The following is a 17,530-nucleotide window of genomic DNA, read 5'->3' on the forward strand; positions in this document are numbered from 1 at the left end:
GTCAGTTCATTAAAATAACGATTGCAAGGAGACCCTTTTTTGGTGCATTGAAGTTACGTTTAAGCTTGAATTTATTGGTGAAAGAAAACATAGCGACACAATTGCATTTGGGACACGATATACGGATCTATTCATAAGTTTAATGATGAACAACGACCCAAATATACGTAAAAAGCGACATGCTTTATTGTTCAAACGTTTCGGCAAATGCTCATGCCATCATCAGTGGTGTAAAGGGCCACATCAGTTACATCCGTTTATATTCATTTGAGTCACGTAAAACAATTACATTTTATCTTCAAAACAGGTAAACCATCCACACAAAGTTAAGAAACTCTGAAATAAATGACGAATTTGTTGATAAATCCCACTCCAGAAAGTTGTAGCACAAAGTATGTGGAAAGTATGTCATGGCGAGGAATAACGGGTTTGTACCCCCTGTAGTGTACCACCAACTGTTTTATGTTGGCCGTTCTACTCGGCGTATCTAGGTTACACTTAATTACATTGTCGCACTGCTGGACATTGTTTGAAGATGAAATGTTGAGTTAAATAAATGCCGAATTTGTCCAATATATATCGCTATCCAATACTTTAAACGTTAAAAAAGTTAAGACTTTTACGAGGTGGTGACAAACTTTGGCAAATACCGAACAAGCGTTTCGTCCACCAGGTTGCATATTTAATAAATTTGTCGTTCAACTGGTGTAATGCTAAACAAAATACTAGTTGTTTTTTCAAGAACTTGTGTTTTTGCTGACGTTTCGCCCACCAGAATGGTAGGGCTTCTTCAGAGCAATGAATGATATAATGCGAGCAAAACAAGCGAAAATGCACAAGAGCAGCGGGAATTGATGCAAATTAATTTTAGCCGTTCTATAAATTTTCCCTACAATATATTAATGCAAACAAACCAATCAGCATAATTTGCCGGTCGCGGCGGAAATAATCGTATTGTCTAAACTCTAAACTGTCAATGGCGGACCAAAAACTGGGAGAACAACGGGTAATTTTGTAAATCGGAAAATTCAAAAATTCAAGAAAAATTGTTCACACAAACAATGTCAAATTTGAAGTTAGAAACTTATCGGGTCGGACTGAACAGCTCAGTTCGACTTACAACTTTTTGTCGGCATTGTTCAACGCCAAAGTGAGAGCAGTCTGTTACATTTCCAGTCCGCTTGGTTATAAGAATTAAACTTGTTTTTTCCGTCCAACAGATGAACACTTTAACAAAACATTTGTTTTCAGTTAAATAACAAGAAATCTGGCTAACATTTCGCCCACCAGCACGATAGGCGGCATTAAATGTTAATGAATGTAAACTTGTTTAAGCCATTACAGGTTCCTCTGGTTTGGAGCGAAGCCTTGGTCGCCAAGAGGTGGGATTCGAACCCACCACCTTGCGAGCGATAGCCGGCTGCGCTTTGTCGTTCGCGCAAAGAAAGTTGTTAAGCGGGCTTAAATTGCAGCTCGACCCTGAAAACGGACCCAAAACCGCATTGAATTTTTCATGACACTAAAAATTTGTAATTACAGTACTGAATATGTCAAGTGTGAAGTCAGGCCCGAATCAAGCCTATTTTATTCAAACTTCAGACAAACTGTTGCCGAAAAGCCGGCCTGACTAGATTTTTTTGTCCAAGCAAACAACAATCTTGTTTTACTATAGCAGCTTTAGATTAGAACCAACGTTATTCAAAAAAATGTTCTTTTTGTTCTGGCTGGGCAAAAGAGACCAATGCAACGCGATAAAATACAACTTGTATTGGTTTGTGTAAACTTTATTGCTGTAGCTTATCGTACACACAACCATAAAAATACACTGCGTAAAGAAATACTGGAAACTTGGGCATGCAAGGTTGGGCAACATGTGTGCATAAGTACAGTATACATGCGGGGGACGTAAATATATAATGCGCAAGATTCAGTGGTTTACAGCAACACATGCTAGCAAAAAGCCGTCTTGTATAGCAACATACAATAGTCATGGCTAGAAAGGAGCACATTTGTGGTGTATGAGTTGTATCAAGTTAATGCGATTCGTCGAAAAACGGGTTTTGTAACTTATCCTTTCTAAAAAATGGTTTGCGCTTTATTGGAAACGGCAAAGGAGAAAGCCTGTAACAGTTTTCAAGTTCCTTTGTTTTAACTTGATCCAGTGATATATAATAAGTAAGCTGCAGACAGTGCCCACAAAATCAAATGTCCCACCACTACAGCAGATAACAAGCGCACCTTTTTAGGACAAAACAGTGTGCACTGTCTGCAGCTTACATATTGTTATGGGTTTATTATTTCATATTATCGTTGTGTATTTTTCTTATTTAAGCGAAATAAAAAAACTGAAAGCATTAGGTAGCACCACGATGTTGTGCAACGTACGCAAGTGGACACCTATAAAGTCGACGATGTAAAACAAAAAGTTATATTGTCAACAAAAAATGCAAATACTTAAGGAACATTGTCAGGTTTATCACAAATCCACGTTTGTTGTGAAAACAAAGTACGGTTCCATGATAGAATACAAAAAATATGTTTTTTTTTAGAATGAACACTAAGGATTTGGTAGTGTTGGGTCCGTTGTTACTATTATCTATTGCTTTGTCTGTATTGCTTAAAGTGCATTAAAATGTACATAAATACACTAACATCTATGTAAGTGTACACACACAATCTAAACTACATGTATCGTCTTGAATCAGAATACACAAAAAAGTTTGACTGCATTATGTAATGGTCGATATCGGAGTTGTAATTCGGGCCGGACTTTTTGGGCCTTGTTCGAGATTTGTTTGAATAAAACACTTGGTCACTTTTGTGTCGTAATTTCATGTTGGTAAAGAACTATCGGGCCAAATTAGGGCTTTGGAACACTATACACGGATCTGTTCGGAAGTCTAATGGTAAAAAACGCTTGCTCGCACCATTTTATCTATCTTTCACGTGACTCAAGTGTATATAATCGGGTGTAACTGATATGGTCCCTCATATCACTGATGATGGCATGAGCATTTGCTGAAAGGTTAGTCAATAAAGCATGTCGCTTTTTACGTCTATTTGGGCCGTTATTTTTCTAATTAAATTTTGGCATTTAAAATTTCTGGATCAGAGTTTAATTTCTGGCCCGCTTACGACTCTGGTTTATACTAGTGATGTACCGAATCGGCGAAATTTCGATTCGGCCGAAACCGAATATTCGGCAGTTTTGCCGAATAAATTCGGCCGAATCAACCGAATCTTTTATGACGTCACGCGAAGTCGCATTCAACGCGTTTGACATGAAAACATAAGTTTATGTACCACGCAATTAGTGCAGAATGGTTGTGTTTCGTACTTATTTTAGTTCTGTGGGTTTTAACATTGCTTCAAGCATGATTGCCAACCTGCCAATGAATTACGGATTTTTCGTCTGGAGTGGGAAAAACGATAATGTGGTAAAACATATGATAATTAACGCGATTTTCGTTGGTACAAAGCAGAAAAGTCATGTTTAACGCTATAAATGTGTGTTCGTAAAAGATTCGGTTTCGGCCGAATCGCAACAAAATATTCGGCCGAAACCGAATCTTTAAAAAAACGGCCGATTCGGCCGAATAAATTCGGCAAACCGAATATTCGGTACATCTCTAGTTTATACCACAATACCATGGTGTACAAAATAATACTATGTTTACTAGTGCATCAAAAATAGGCAAGCAGCAAATAAAATGAGTTATTTACTAGTGGCAATAGCTATAGTAGCAAACACATTGAAAGCACAAGGACAACATTTAGTGGTGGTACCTGCCACAAAAACACTTTTGCACATAATTATAAGGGAATGAAACTAAAGGCAGCTGTAAAAAAGTCGTAAATTACCATACATCGAATCTGATATATATAGAATTTGGCAAAATAGGAATTACAACTATTTATGTTTTGTATTGATAGTTACGTCACAAAAGATTAGTATTACGTAACAACACTGGTTGTCTAGGTGTGTAATATTGTCCATGAAAAAGAACGTTAGGACATAAAGGAAAATGTATTTTCTGTTAAAAAAAACTTGTTTTGTCTGCTGTCTTTATCATGATGTGAAATAAAAAAATACTTTTTTTATTGCAAAAAATGTGCAACTAACTTTTTGCAAGACGGAACTTAAAATTGATGAAATTTAAAATAAGTTATTTTTTTATTTTTTAAACAATATTTTTGGGTCAGGGCTTCTCAACCTTAAGGGGCCATTGGTTTTTTATAACTCTCTTGTATACAGGCTGGCTGGTTAAAACAACTTGAACAAGCTTTAATAATCTCTTAACCTAGTTTACTAGCTGTCTATTATGTGTATGTAATGTATAAGGAAGGTTGGACAGTGAATGCGAACAATGTCAGTGTGCTGGGGTTCGTAACTTCTCGGTTTACGGATAATTCCGGATAATCGCAAAATCCGTTCACATGAAATAGGCTATTGCTGCCAGGCATAATGTATAACAAAGTAGTGATCATCCAGCAGTTTTATTAGAAACAATCGACGTTTCGACGTCCTATACGAGACGCCTTCATCAGGATAATGGCATAACTTGCAGGCGTCTTGTATAGGACGTCGAAACGTCGATTATTTATAATAAAACTGCTGGATGAGCAATACTTTGTTATCCGTTCACATGTTTAAGGGTTGTAAATTCCAAACGAAGAGTGTTCTATAATTTCGGATAATCGCATATTCTGCATGTTTGCAAACATGAAAATAGTGTATGCGATTATCCAGCGTTTAGTCTATTCACTTTAAAACAGACAGAAGGCTTAAACAAAACCTGATTGAGTGAAATATATATGATAGGCAGGAGAAAAAAAAGTAAAAACCGAAGAAAAATCATCACCGAAAGATTCTTCCGGGAGAAACACTTTTCTTTTTTGCGCCTGTACCTTGCGTCACAACCGAAGCGTACGAATTTTTCGTTCTACTTTGTTGCTCTTGTGCGAATTCTAGATCCTCAAGTCTCTGCAAAACAAAATATCGCACGGTGAAAATGTATGAATAGAAAATTTAAAGAGCTCTTCTGGTAATTGTATTTTTATTCCGACGTTTCGACGTCCTATACAGGTCGCTTTCATATTTTTACCTAATGAAGGAGACCTGTATAGGACGTCGAAACGCTCTATAGATTTGACATTGCCTGGCAGCAACAGCTTGTGAAAGAATATGTTGTTATGGTAACTGTAGCGCAGCAGCCTGCTTGGGTCGTTTCCAAAATATGTATGTCTCCCTACGCAAAAAGATAAGCCTATGTTCTAATTCTCTAACATATGCTACAGACGATGACGTTTAATATCAATTTTAGCTTTTTTTTAGTTTTTGCATGTAATTACCCGGAATATTATTATACTATTAGATTACAGTTTGAGATTCAAAATGCGATTAACCGAAATTATTTGTATTATGAAAACGACATGTTTTATTTATGAGTGATGCAACATCGACAAACGTATATAGGCCGGTGAATTATTTTCTATCTATTTCAAGTCGGGAGTAATGCTTAAACTTTCCTGTTTAAAGAAACAGAACAGAGGAAGGAGAAGCCGGGAATAGAACCAACGACCTTCAGAGCACAAAAAATCGGAACCAACTGCGTGACGTATATCGCACAACTGCGGTTTCACACACCTGTGTAATAGCGAGTTTTTGTGTAATAGTTTTCCTCAGTAGCGTGTTCAGAGTTCGTTTCTCGTCCTCAGCACTCGCTAGGTGGCGCTGCATGGCGTCGAGTTGAGCCACGTATTCGTCACAACGAGCTGCGAACATCATTCGAAGTTGCGCGAACGTTACTGCGTCTTCCTGTGGATACAAAGAGTAATATACTCACTGGAAAGTTTTGTCCGGAGTAGGGACGAGTTGTGAGTTTGTAACAGAGTACTCTTGTTTTGAGTTTAAAGGGAGTTAACTCACTGGAGAGTTTTGTCCGGAGTACACGCAAATAAACGCGATCAAAGAATACTCGTTTCGTCCTAGTGCTAGTAGTAATGCTGTTATTCAGTGGTTTTATGCGGAGTTTATAAGCGAGTTAAGTCGAGTTAGTACCAGAGTACTCCTTTCGTCTTTATGTTACGTTCCCATACATCAAACAAGAAGTAAAGGGCTCTTTCAGTAACTTTATAGCGTAAAGAGGGCGAGTTAAGAGTTTGTTACACATTTAATAGTGGTTTAACTTGAAACGAAAACGGTACAATCATAAAACACTAGAACGTACCGAACAAGTTAGTTCCAAACAGCTTTAATTTTTACCACAAGCTTGCAATAGGCGAAGGCGACATTTATTTAAAAAAACATGCTCATACTAAAACTTTACTTTTCAAAAATACGCCCTGAAACAGCCTTTATTTTTATTACCCGGATTCTAGTTAAGGATGCAATTTGTTGCGGACAGACGGACTTGATATCGTCACAGACCCCAAGATAAACAACCGAAAAATTACATTCTCACATACGAAACGAAACAAACATTCAACAAAAAAGATATCCTTTTTTTCTCGTAATCCCAAGTGTACACAAAACCCTGGTTAAGAATCCCATTAATAACCGGTTTTAATTTCTTTCACTAACTTGCAATAAGCTAGAGAAGATTATGTTAGTGGACACTCACCTTAAGCGCTTTAAGTTCTCCTCGCAGTTTAAGCATCGTCTCAGACACAAACATCTTTTCATGCTGATATTTGCTCTTCAAGTTTTGTATGGCAACCTGTGGCAAGAAGTATTTGTACAAGAAAGCCAGATAATACCGTTTGTGTGATTTACCACTAAGAAGCAGACAGAAAATTCACAATTTTGAAAATTGTACACGCAATATGTAGAGTTATTTCATGATAAATCATAGCATGCCAGGCCCATTGAGGGCAATGTCCCAAATCAGGCGGTCACCAAGCATTCCCACATGATAAGAGATTATTTTTTTAGCGATATCTGATTCAATATTGAACAATACACACAATACATTAATTGGAGTTCCTGGTGTATAAAACTTTGTATCTTATTTTTCAAGTGGTTTAAAAATTCATAGAGCTACCAAAATCTCTTGTCTTAAGTCATATAACAATTGAAACAAGTGTTCACCTCTGCAGTGTGTTTGTTAGCTTTCAACACAGTTCGTAGAGTTGCAATTTGTTCTCTCTTCGAGCTGAGCAAAGATCGCAATCTCAAAACTTCTTCCTCCAGAATTCGAACCTGAACAAAAATACATTGGGATATTAATAAATTGGTATTCATGTAAAAGTATCAAGCCAATAAATGATAAGCTGCAGACAGTGCACACTGTTTCGATCTACAATGTCTCATCAGTGCAGCTGGTGACCAGAGACCGGTTGTATTGGATAGTGCAGCCATCCAACAGCACTCCAGGGCACTCTAAACAACTATTTGTGGTAAAACGTAATTCGTCGAGTTTGAGGTATTTAAGTGTTGTACCCTAAGACAACATCAAAACTAATGTTTTTGGAAATGTTGTTAAATAAAGACCTAATAGCTGTAGTTTCATCCAGCAGTCTTTGCCAAACAACCCGTTCCGATTTCAGTTAACAGCTTTTTCTGATCAATCGCATGAAACACACATAATATTGGATATTCGAAGATGAACAATTATTCATTACTGGATTGGCATTAGTGGATTTATTCATACTTGGAGGATACATTGGGAATATAATTACTTATAATCATTTGTAGTACAAACAGCATGTTCGATTTGAACTAACTCATTTTCCTGCTTTTTACCTGTTCCTGGCTTTCAACCAAGTTAGCTTGACTTCCTGATAAAGCAATAGCTTGGTCTGGCTGATCCTTGCTTGCAACCAGCTTCTCGATGGCCGATTTTAGATATTTGATTTGATTGTTCATTGTATCAAGTACGCTAGCAGGCATGTCAGGTTCATCGCCGTTAAATATTTTGTCGTCAATGTTTGCGGAATTGTTCGAATCTGTTTTCAGAATATTAACGTTTGAATATAAAAGAGAAAATTAACATTTTAAACACTATTAAAATTCATAACGCAGCTATGTTTAGCTCAGAAGTGCTGGAGTAAATCAGGAAAAAAAACACTGAAACTGGAAAGGTGGCTTTCTAATAGACAAGAAAAAAGAAATACGGACAAAAACAATATGTGCCCCCTTCATGGGCCCATAATTACATAAAACTTACAAAAAGTGGGTCTATTACAGTTTGATACATGCTAAACAAGAAATTGACTCCGCAACTCAACAAAATTGATACCAGCAGTTATGACCAATAAAACAGTACATTTTACAAATATAACAGCTTTCATCTTACCTTCTGAAACTGTCTTTCCAGTCGAATGGGTCTGTCAAACATAAAAGAAGTAAATTAAAAAATTAAATATTTTAATTTTTTTAGCAATTTGTTTCATCATGAATATTTTCAACCCTATTTAAAAGACCTCTTTGCCCTAGAATGTGTATAGATTGGCCATGGCTCGAAAGGTGGTGTACGAGTAAAAACAAGCAAGTTAAACTTATTTGAGGACATTTAACAAAAAAGCGTGGATGAGAAATACACTAAAACCCCACAATGAGCCAACTGTATAGTCACATGTATGAGTGACTTTTAACTCAAAATGTAAAACAAAATTTAGCCAATTTGGAACTAACCTTATTTCTGATGCTTTCGAGCACCACACATTGTGGGGTGTCACCTGCTGCAAGACAAGTGTGATGGTAAAGTTGGGAAAGATGGTCACTGACGTGCGACAACTCATCTGCAGATAATCGCGCTTGTTTCACTTTGTTCGTAATCTCCTTATTCAACGCCTGAAACAAAATACATTTAAACGATCACAGATAAATGTTTCTTGCTGCTCGTATAATTGCTTACTCTGAAATTGCTAAAAAAATGTTGATAATGTATGACAAAATTGTTTCCAAAACTCTATATTTTTTTCTGTTCTTCAGCAACTGTTTAAACTTTAAAGAATCAAAAATAAATCCTAAACCCACAAAAAAGGTATTAAACAGTTTTTACTGCATTAATCAGACAAGCTCTGTTAATATATAGTCAGGGTTGCCATATCGTCCTTATTTCTAAGATTTGTCCTTATTTTTGACTTGAGTCCTTAACTTGTCTCCATTTCAACATTTACTGGTCAAATCCCTGGTACAAGTAAAAGTAAACCTAGGCCAAAGCTGTCGTGAGATGCATAAAGTATTTTCTACGAACAAGGAATTGCTGGAACATATTGTTTTGGCCAAAATATTGCATATGATATGTCACAGCTCGTATAAATGCCGAGATTTGTTCAAAAACATTTGTTTTGTATGAAAATTTAATTTTTCGGTTGTCCTTGTTTTTGGGTCCATGTCGATGGCAACCCTGTATATAGTTCTTTTGGGCAGATAAACTAAGAAGTTACAGATTGCAGCAAACAGCTATGCAAAGTTTTTTTAAATATCTTGATATTTTCATCAAACTTACATCAATCTCCAGCTCTAGGGTTTGATTTCTTCTCACAAGAGTCTGTTCCTTCGATTTCACCTCTTTGTAGGTTTGTTCAAGTTTCTTGTTCGTCTCCCTCTTCTCACTGTTCTCGTCACGAAGATTCTTCAGTTCCTCGCGAAGTCTCTCTGCTTCCGACAGAACATCTGTGAACCTTCCTTCCTCCTGAAAACAAAATTGTTTGTTGCAAAAGTGAAAAATTTTAGGTTTGATGAAGTATGTTTATGTGCTAACTGCTAAGTCAGTGGTGCAAAATCTCCCCATTTGGCCAGTAACACATGGCAATTAAACTTTAAACTAGAATCTCAAAGCTCATTACTTGGTGGATGAAAACTATACTGAACCTTATGCTTATTGTTTCAAATTTATTGAATCATTAAGTCATTTATCCGCATCAATTCCGATAAACACATTCCCCCTATGTGGCATCTTCAGTATCCAAAGACTAGCAAAAGAGTATCAATTGATCCTTATACTGAAAATGCTGCATAGGTGAAATATATTTGTCTGAATTTATAAGGATGAATGTCATAATGATTTAATAACTTTGCTTGACCAGTAACACAAAAATGCTTTTAACAATGCACACCCAGTGCTTATATTTTAATATACATGTACACGGCTGCACAATTGTGTATGGCTCATGCACCAACAATTTCAAACACTCATTAAAGCGTTAAAAATAATGTCGGATGGTTGATCAAGCAAGTTTTGTTTAGGGCCAAAATCTGCTTGGTGTCATGAGATATGGAAGGATAAACACATGTTAATCAACTCTTTTCTTGTGTAACTCACAACTTTCTTCAAACAAACAGTTTCTTAAAAGGCTTTAACAAGGGCACTTTTTAATTTTGTTTCAAACAGAATAACAAAGCAACATGGGATGTTTTTTATGAAGAGTTTTGGTTCTGAAAAAATATTATTTTTTATATCATTGTTAAAAACTGTATTTGAAAAAAAAATTTCGGTAAATTTTCAAAAGTTTATACAAGACAAAAAGAGCATAGAATGGCTTGTTTTGTCGTTCAGCATTCTTCCATATCAGCGGAATCATTTACATTAACACAACATTAGCTCATGGTAGTTACATCATTCATATGACAGTCCATTTCTAACCTTTTCGTTCTGCTGACTCAGCTCTCCCTTGGCATTTTCAAGCAACCTCTGTTGTTCACGCAAACTGTTCAGCAAAACCATCTTCTCCTTTTCAGCTTGTGTAAGTTGTTGTTTTAATTTTGTCACCTACAATAAATATATTCAACCAATATTACTCTGTTACCCAAAACAACTGGTTCTAGTTAATCTAGTTACAAATGTTTCACTGTATAAGCTGTTGCAGCCAGGCAGAATATAAAATTTATAAAGTTCTTCTGGCAATTGTATGAAGACGACCTGTATAGGACGTTGAAACGCTGGTATAAAAATACATTTGCCAGAAGAGCTTAATAAATTAAAAGGTTTCACGGATCCCACAAACATGAGGCACCATGCGTCGACAACCACAGATTAAATGTTTAATTTTACAATATTTGTTGACTGATTCAGATTAGGAAGCACTGTTGCTTCGCTACTTATTCCTAATTTTTGTTGAATGAAGATTAATTTGTGTCTTTGTTTGAAGCTTAATACACGGGCAATTTTGTTTTAGCCACTCAACTCACCTCAGTCAAGTTGAGTTCACTCAGAAGATCGTCGCTGTTGCTGTGAGTTGGTTTCTTACTCGGAGTTGAGTGAAGGACATCGGAAGTGATATGTCGGATGAGAGGATGGTCAAGAGGGTCATCATCGTCGTCAAGACCTCTGAAGAGAAGAATAACAAATTGTCAGCTCATGGGTTACAAGGTAACAGTAAGTTTCATGAATTTTGTTTTTGTGGCAAATAGCAATTATGTCAAAAAGACATTTCAATTTTTTTGTTTTCTAGTTTTTGTTCCAAGTGAACTGATTATAATCAAAGTTTATAATAAAAAATGTTTATAATAGTTTGGACATAATTACAATCTAGAAAAGCGTGGTCCAACTGCAGGCCCGCGGGCCAATTGTGGCCCGCGAAAGCCCAACAGTTTAATGACAACCATAAGTTTTGTTTTCAATAATTCAATGTTTTTAAAATGTGAGGATTAACACACACTAAATACTGCAAAATCTTCTATTGTGACGCATGACAAGACATTGTTATGTAATAAAGGGTTCTGCTTCTACAAACCGTTCGGGGCCATTTTGCGCTGGAGTGGAAACTGAATGTTTTTGACAGCTTCTACTTATTTATCTATAGATAAAAAAGGTGTATAGTTACCCTAGAGTTTGACCCAGAAAGAAGCTTTTCCTGCAAAAATTTTAACCTTAGCCCGCGTAGTAAGTTAACGATTTTAAATGGCCCGCAACAAAAATAAAGTTGGACCACACTGATCTAGAATATTCCATAAACAAAGGTATTTATTGGTTTTAGAATTATAAATGCTATCAGAAATAGTGTATGGATTAACATTTTTCATTACTTTTGCCCAAAGTTATGTTTTTTCCCAATTAAAACTTCTTGAAAAAAGTGGTCCGTCGAAAAAGCTAAATTCACAAAAACACATTAATTTAACAAATCTTATTGTTTCATAAAAAAACCACAAAAATGCAATAAACTGTAAAAACGATAAGGTCAACAGCAGCTATTGAGGTTTGGTAAGTAGGTCAGGAGAGAACCTAGGTGTTGGTCATTATAAATATTTAAGTGTTTTAATTCCCAAGTGTCCAGAAGTCAATCAATTAATCCCCCAAAGGAGGCTAACACACAAACCTACTAATTGTTTATCAACTGACCAGACTGAAACAATGCTATATCGGTAAAAGCATTTAAGATGCAATCGTTACAAAATGATTTTTTTTAAATTAAATTCTTTATAACATAACACCCATTGTGCAACCGAAATACTTTTTTGACAAAAGATAATAAACTCATAAAAATGTAAACACATTTAAACACTTTTTACTGACATCTTCACGCAAATATATTCAACAGAAACCAGCACAAATTTCTAAATATTTTGCTCTTTTGATTTTTAGTTTAGTTTTGACCTCGAAAGTTCCAGTAGACCCTCATCATACTTTACATTCAAATTTAAGTGGGTCAATTGAAAATAGGCAGCAGAATAATTGTAATTATTGGTTTCATCCATTGAAAGTACTCAAAGAAAGGAAGCCTGAACCTGCTTGTGTGTGTGTGTGTGGATGGTGGCATGTCTGCCCACAAACCCAGAATGGTGGTAGATTGTATTGTGACAAGTGTACAAATGACAGGCAAAAGCATCTGTTTGTCTTTATAATATGTTACACAGGCTTTTTACAAACCTAGGAATGTGACAGGTTTTCCAGGCCACTTCGTGCATTACGTACATTATTTTTTATGATACCAATACTAAAAAAAGTGAATGATTGTAACATAGCAAAACAGGAAACAAGTATCCCATTAGATCAGTGATTCTCAATCTTATACGGACCGCGTACCACCTGACAAATTTCTTTATCGCTGCGTACCACCTCCTAAACCCTGTTTGAATGGATAGACCAAGAAATAGGGCCATTTTCTCGCCCTGACATAGTCTATCATATTTCGTAATTTCAAAAGACTGTACAAGACACGAGTTTCGCCCAAACCAGGACTGAGTAATTGGGTCAGTTGAGTTGCAATTTTAGATCAGACTTAAATTAGGTATGATAGAAACCTGCTCGCGTACCACCTGAAAAGTCCTGGCGTACCACCGTTTGAGAACCACTGCATTAGATTGTGCAGTTAAAGAAACATTTACACCAAAAATACACTTTAATTTTACCTGTTTTTGTCCATTTTAAGTTATTGTATCATGACAAAGGTTTCTAAATAATTGTTTGGAATATATTTTAATACAACTGCACATTGTGGCAGTTTGGCAGTGGTGGCATTTGTGGCGTGTTAAATAACTCGACCATGTGAACAATTGCAGGAAGTTGTACATAAGAACACAACCCTGAATGTGGTAGTGACGTTTTTGTCACTTTTAGGTGTGACAGACGTTAGGTTGGCAAACAAATTTGTAACATGGTGAAACTCACACATTCATAAACATTCATGTTTGTTCAGAGGTAACTATCAAAAATAATTTTAAAGTATCTCAAATGTTTAAAAAAAATCCACATTGAAAAGAAAATGTTCCTTGATACTCCTGTCTAATATGTAGTTACTTTTAAACCCAAAAAGTTTTTCAAATTGGGACTCAAGTTTTCAAAATATTGTATGTATGCATTTAAAATGCCACTTTTCAGGCTTGTAGCAAACCAACTAACCATACATTTTTGGAGACTAAAAACCGAAATTTTTTTTAAAAAACTAAACTTCTATTTGATGCGTGAAATTGAATATTAAAAGTGTCAAATTCACACTGTATTCTTGCGCTTGCAATATATATCGTCGTTGGTCTGAATCCCAACACAAGCAAGATTTTTTTATCCTATGCCTTTTTGTGTGGTAAAAAATTGTTGATAGACCGGCTTGATTTGGTAGCCAGCCTTCAATAGCCCTGACCTGCTGCAATTCTGAGACAAACTTTTTGTAAAAATTTTTACTAACTTTGTTTTGTTTCCTTCTAAATCTTCCAACTTTGCAGTTTGGTTGTTGATGAGTGATCCGAGATTTTCATTAAAGGAAGCACTGCTGACATCAAACTACATGAAAAATAATATTAGTTTATTGATGAAATGACAGATAACACATGCACTGCTTATGAAAAGAAGGCTTGTTGATGTTAATGAAAAGTAAATATTGGCTTAAGTTTTGTGAGCCTGGCATTAAACCATAACGAATAGACACTACCATGAAAATCATGTGTATATTTTTCGTTTTTTAATTAAAGCATTGAGAACAAAACTAACAAAATGCATTCTTCAATGTAAAGTTACCCCATCACTGATATCACTGATGATGGCATGAGCATTTGCCGAAACGTTTGAACAATAAAGCATGTCGCTTTTTGTGTCTATTTGGGCCGTTATTTCTACCATTAAGCTTATGAAAAGATCAGTTTATAGTGTTCCAAAGTTACTCCAAATTTTAAGAAATTAAATAATAAACAAACAGAAATGGCATTTGTCGAAACGTTTGAACAATAAAGTATGTTGCTATTTTCATCTATTTGGGCTGTTATTTTCACCATTAAACTTATGAACAGATCCATATATAGTGTTCCAAACAGAAATAAATATGTAAAGATGTGAATCGTCAAACATTGATTACTCACGTTTATAAATTGTGACAGTTCTCTCTTCATGCTGAGTTTAAGCTCTCGTTCTTTTGCAATTGTTTCATGGGCCTCATCCAACTGATGCTCCAGAATATCCTTAAGTTTGAGTGCCTCCTCAAGTTGACTGCAGAGTGTGAGGAAAATTGATTATTGAAGAGAAAATATTGGATTTTTGTAAAAAAAATTAGCAATAAAATATCTTAATAGTTTGTGTGCGAGCCTTTTTGAGCAATGTTAAATTTGTTTTTAACAGAATTTTTTCCTTAAGTTTCATTTTAGACAGCTAATTTCAAGTCCATACAAGTAATGTTTTAATAAATAGTATTAACAGACAAGTACAGTGCACAAGAGGCAGTGTATTGAATCAAATATATCTATGTCTGTCACATTATTTTTTTTCCTGTACCTGTTAAGGAATTCTGCTTCTTCTTCCAATCTTCTAATTTCATGTTTAAATCCCTCATATTCTGCTTGTGACTGTCGCAATACTGAAACCTACACAAACAAAACAAAGATTTAACAAATTGCCTCCCAAAAATGATGGCACTATTGCACCCCTAATATACATTTCAACAACTGGCATTGTCATCATCAGTTAAGAAAATTAAACAAATTAATCAGGATGTATTTGCTAAATACAAGCTCTTCGCCAGTTAAATTACTAATTTAAAGTATGTGCCTTGTGTTCCAACCTAATTTTAACGTTACCATGCAACATGTTTCAAACACACAAAAAAACGTAAGCAACAAACTTGTTTTTGTAATGAGCAGTTTTCTTCTTCCAATTCAGAGTAGTCGTTCATTAGAGAAGCTTCACGGGACATCAACTCTTTTACCTCCTTGCGCAAGTTTAGTCTTTGGTTTTCTGAATGTTTGGACATCTGTAGATCATACACAATCGTGTTTTTATGTTACCATGCAACCCACAAACTTGTACTGTTAAACTAATAAAATATAGCAAACTCAATTATAGTTCAGTAAACCTGAGAATTCTTTCTGCTGTTTAAAGAAAGTAAGCAGTATTATTTGAGTCTCTTCAATTGCAATTATTTTTATACTTAGTACATTTCCAGAACAATAGTGTATTTGCCACACTTCAAAAAGTCTTTTTAAATTGCAGATAAGTAATTGATACTAATTTGATGGGGTCATTCAAAGGTCAATGTCCACTGTCAAGTCACCAACCTACTGCATTATTTACTTTTAGAAACAAATCCAAATGTTTAAACTGGAAAACAGAGAAAGAAAAAGCTGTCTGCACCCTATCCAAGTTTTCAAACTTACCAGCAGAAGCTCGTTGTTGAGTGCATTTAACCTCTCAATCTCAGCTTGTGCGTTTGTGACAGCAGTTCTTGATTGTGATAATTCATACTCCCTTTCCTTCTCCAATGCTGCAAGTCTGTCCTCAGCGTCCTTGCGTTGTTTCTCAAGGTCATTCTCACGCAACTCACCTTCGCTGAATGCCTTCCTAGTCTTGTTTTGAGTTGAGTAAAGAGCCTAAATTGAAAATAGCATGTCATGGCAGGTACTCTATTGTTAGGGTTCCAGGTAAAATTTGCCAGTAACATTGTTGGTTATTTTAATGCGTATTTAAGCATGCAGTACACACCAATCCAGTTATTGATATACCTACAGTAAACCCCAGGTAATCCAGGCCCATTTGAACCAAAAAATGTCCTGATTACGCAATGAACTGGATGAACCGCTGTCGATTAGTTAAAGCCTTGCCACATTACAAACTATTTGCACCGCAAGTTTTAGACGGCCAAATAAGACCAAGATTCAGATTAACAGAAGTTTACTACATTTTGAAGTTTTTCAAGGGAATGATGCAATTAAGTGTACAATTTCTTGTAATTAATTATGGTTTTAAATACACATGGACATATATTGATACCAGCCTGCAGGCTTTAATTTATCAAGGCTGCCAAATTTGCAACTAGTAGTGCACAAGACTTGACAATTATTTTTTTGCTTTAAAGTAATGAACTATTAAACAAACCTTGGTGCTCAGATCAAATTCATGTTTGGCGAGGTCGAGCTCTCGTTGAGTTAATTCTAGCTGATGCTCCAACTCTTCTTGTCTCTGCTGAAGAACCCTGTTTTCCTCGAGCACTTGCAGCCCGTATTCTGCTGCCTATAGAAGTAAAAAAATCTGATGTGCCACACGTCAAACAACATAAATCCAAAAACACACAAAGTTATGAAGAAATAACGATCATAGGCTCATGGCTTTATTTCATTCCTTTGTCTCAAAATTTTAAGCACACATTATATATGAAAACAGACCAAGCACTTCAGTTTTAATGTCCGCAACGTCAGATTCTAGTAAAAAAGCCACGACTTTTATCTTTATGATATATTACCGTTATCTAACAAAAATTTTCCGTAAAAATTAAGCAGATACTTTTTAGTTGTCCTTAAAAATATAACTTTTCAAACCTGAACTTTTTCGCGATGTGCATCTTCTAGTTCGCCCGTCAAACGGGAAATTGTGTCCTCATTAGATTCCATTTCCATTTAAACCTTATAAATAACTTTATACAGCGCACATAATCACAGAAACAGGCAGCCAAACCACAATATTCACACTTACAGGCAATATTTTGGATCTTTGTTGACTTTTTCCAGGAATACAAATTCAAAGATCCAACGCGACACATATTGTGTCGCGTTACGCTTGTCGCTTTGCTAATGATTATTTTCAGGAAAATGTTTGGCGATAACGAATTATTAATTTCACAAAAAAATGTTTTGTATTGTTTGAATAGTTTAAGCAATACATCACCC

At 35.6% G+C, this 17,530-nt stretch overlaps 1 protein-coding gene across 1 annotated transcript; it reads right to left on the minus strand.

Moving 5' to 3' along the window:
• Positions 1 to 1,744: 1,744 nt before the first annotated feature.
• LOC145228448 (protein bicaudal D homolog 1-like) lies at positions 1,745 to 17,374 on the minus strand. The gene is made up of 17 exons (XM_080093504.1): positions 17,183 to 17,374; positions 16,743 to 16,877; positions 16,025 to 16,237; positions 15,493 to 15,621; positions 15,147 to 15,235; positions 14,738 to 14,864; positions 14,071 to 14,165; positions 11,138 to 11,276; positions 10,593 to 10,718; positions 9,456 to 9,641; positions 8,636 to 8,794; positions 8,298 to 8,328; positions 7,745 to 7,947; positions 7,091 to 7,201; positions 6,624 to 6,719; positions 5,648 to 5,818; positions 1,745 to 4,984 (listed from the first exon to the last, which is right to left on the minus strand). The coding sequence occupies exons 1-17, from the start codon at positions 17,258 to 17,260 to the stop codon at positions 4,859 to 4,861; spliced, it is 2,214 nt and encodes a 737-aa protein (XP_079949630.1). The 5' UTR covers positions 17,261 to 17,374; the 3' UTR covers positions 1,745 to 4,858.
• Positions 17,375 to 17,530: the final 156 nt, after the last annotated feature.

The sequence above is a fragment of the Phallusia mammillata genome, chromosome 5 (genome assembly GCF_965637545.1).
Source record: "Phallusia mammillata chromosome 5, kaPhaMamm4.hap1.1, whole genome shotgun sequence".
NCBI classification, from domain to species: Eukaryota; Metazoa; Chordata; class Ascidiacea; order Phlebobranchia; family Ascidiidae; genus Phallusia; species Phallusia mammillata.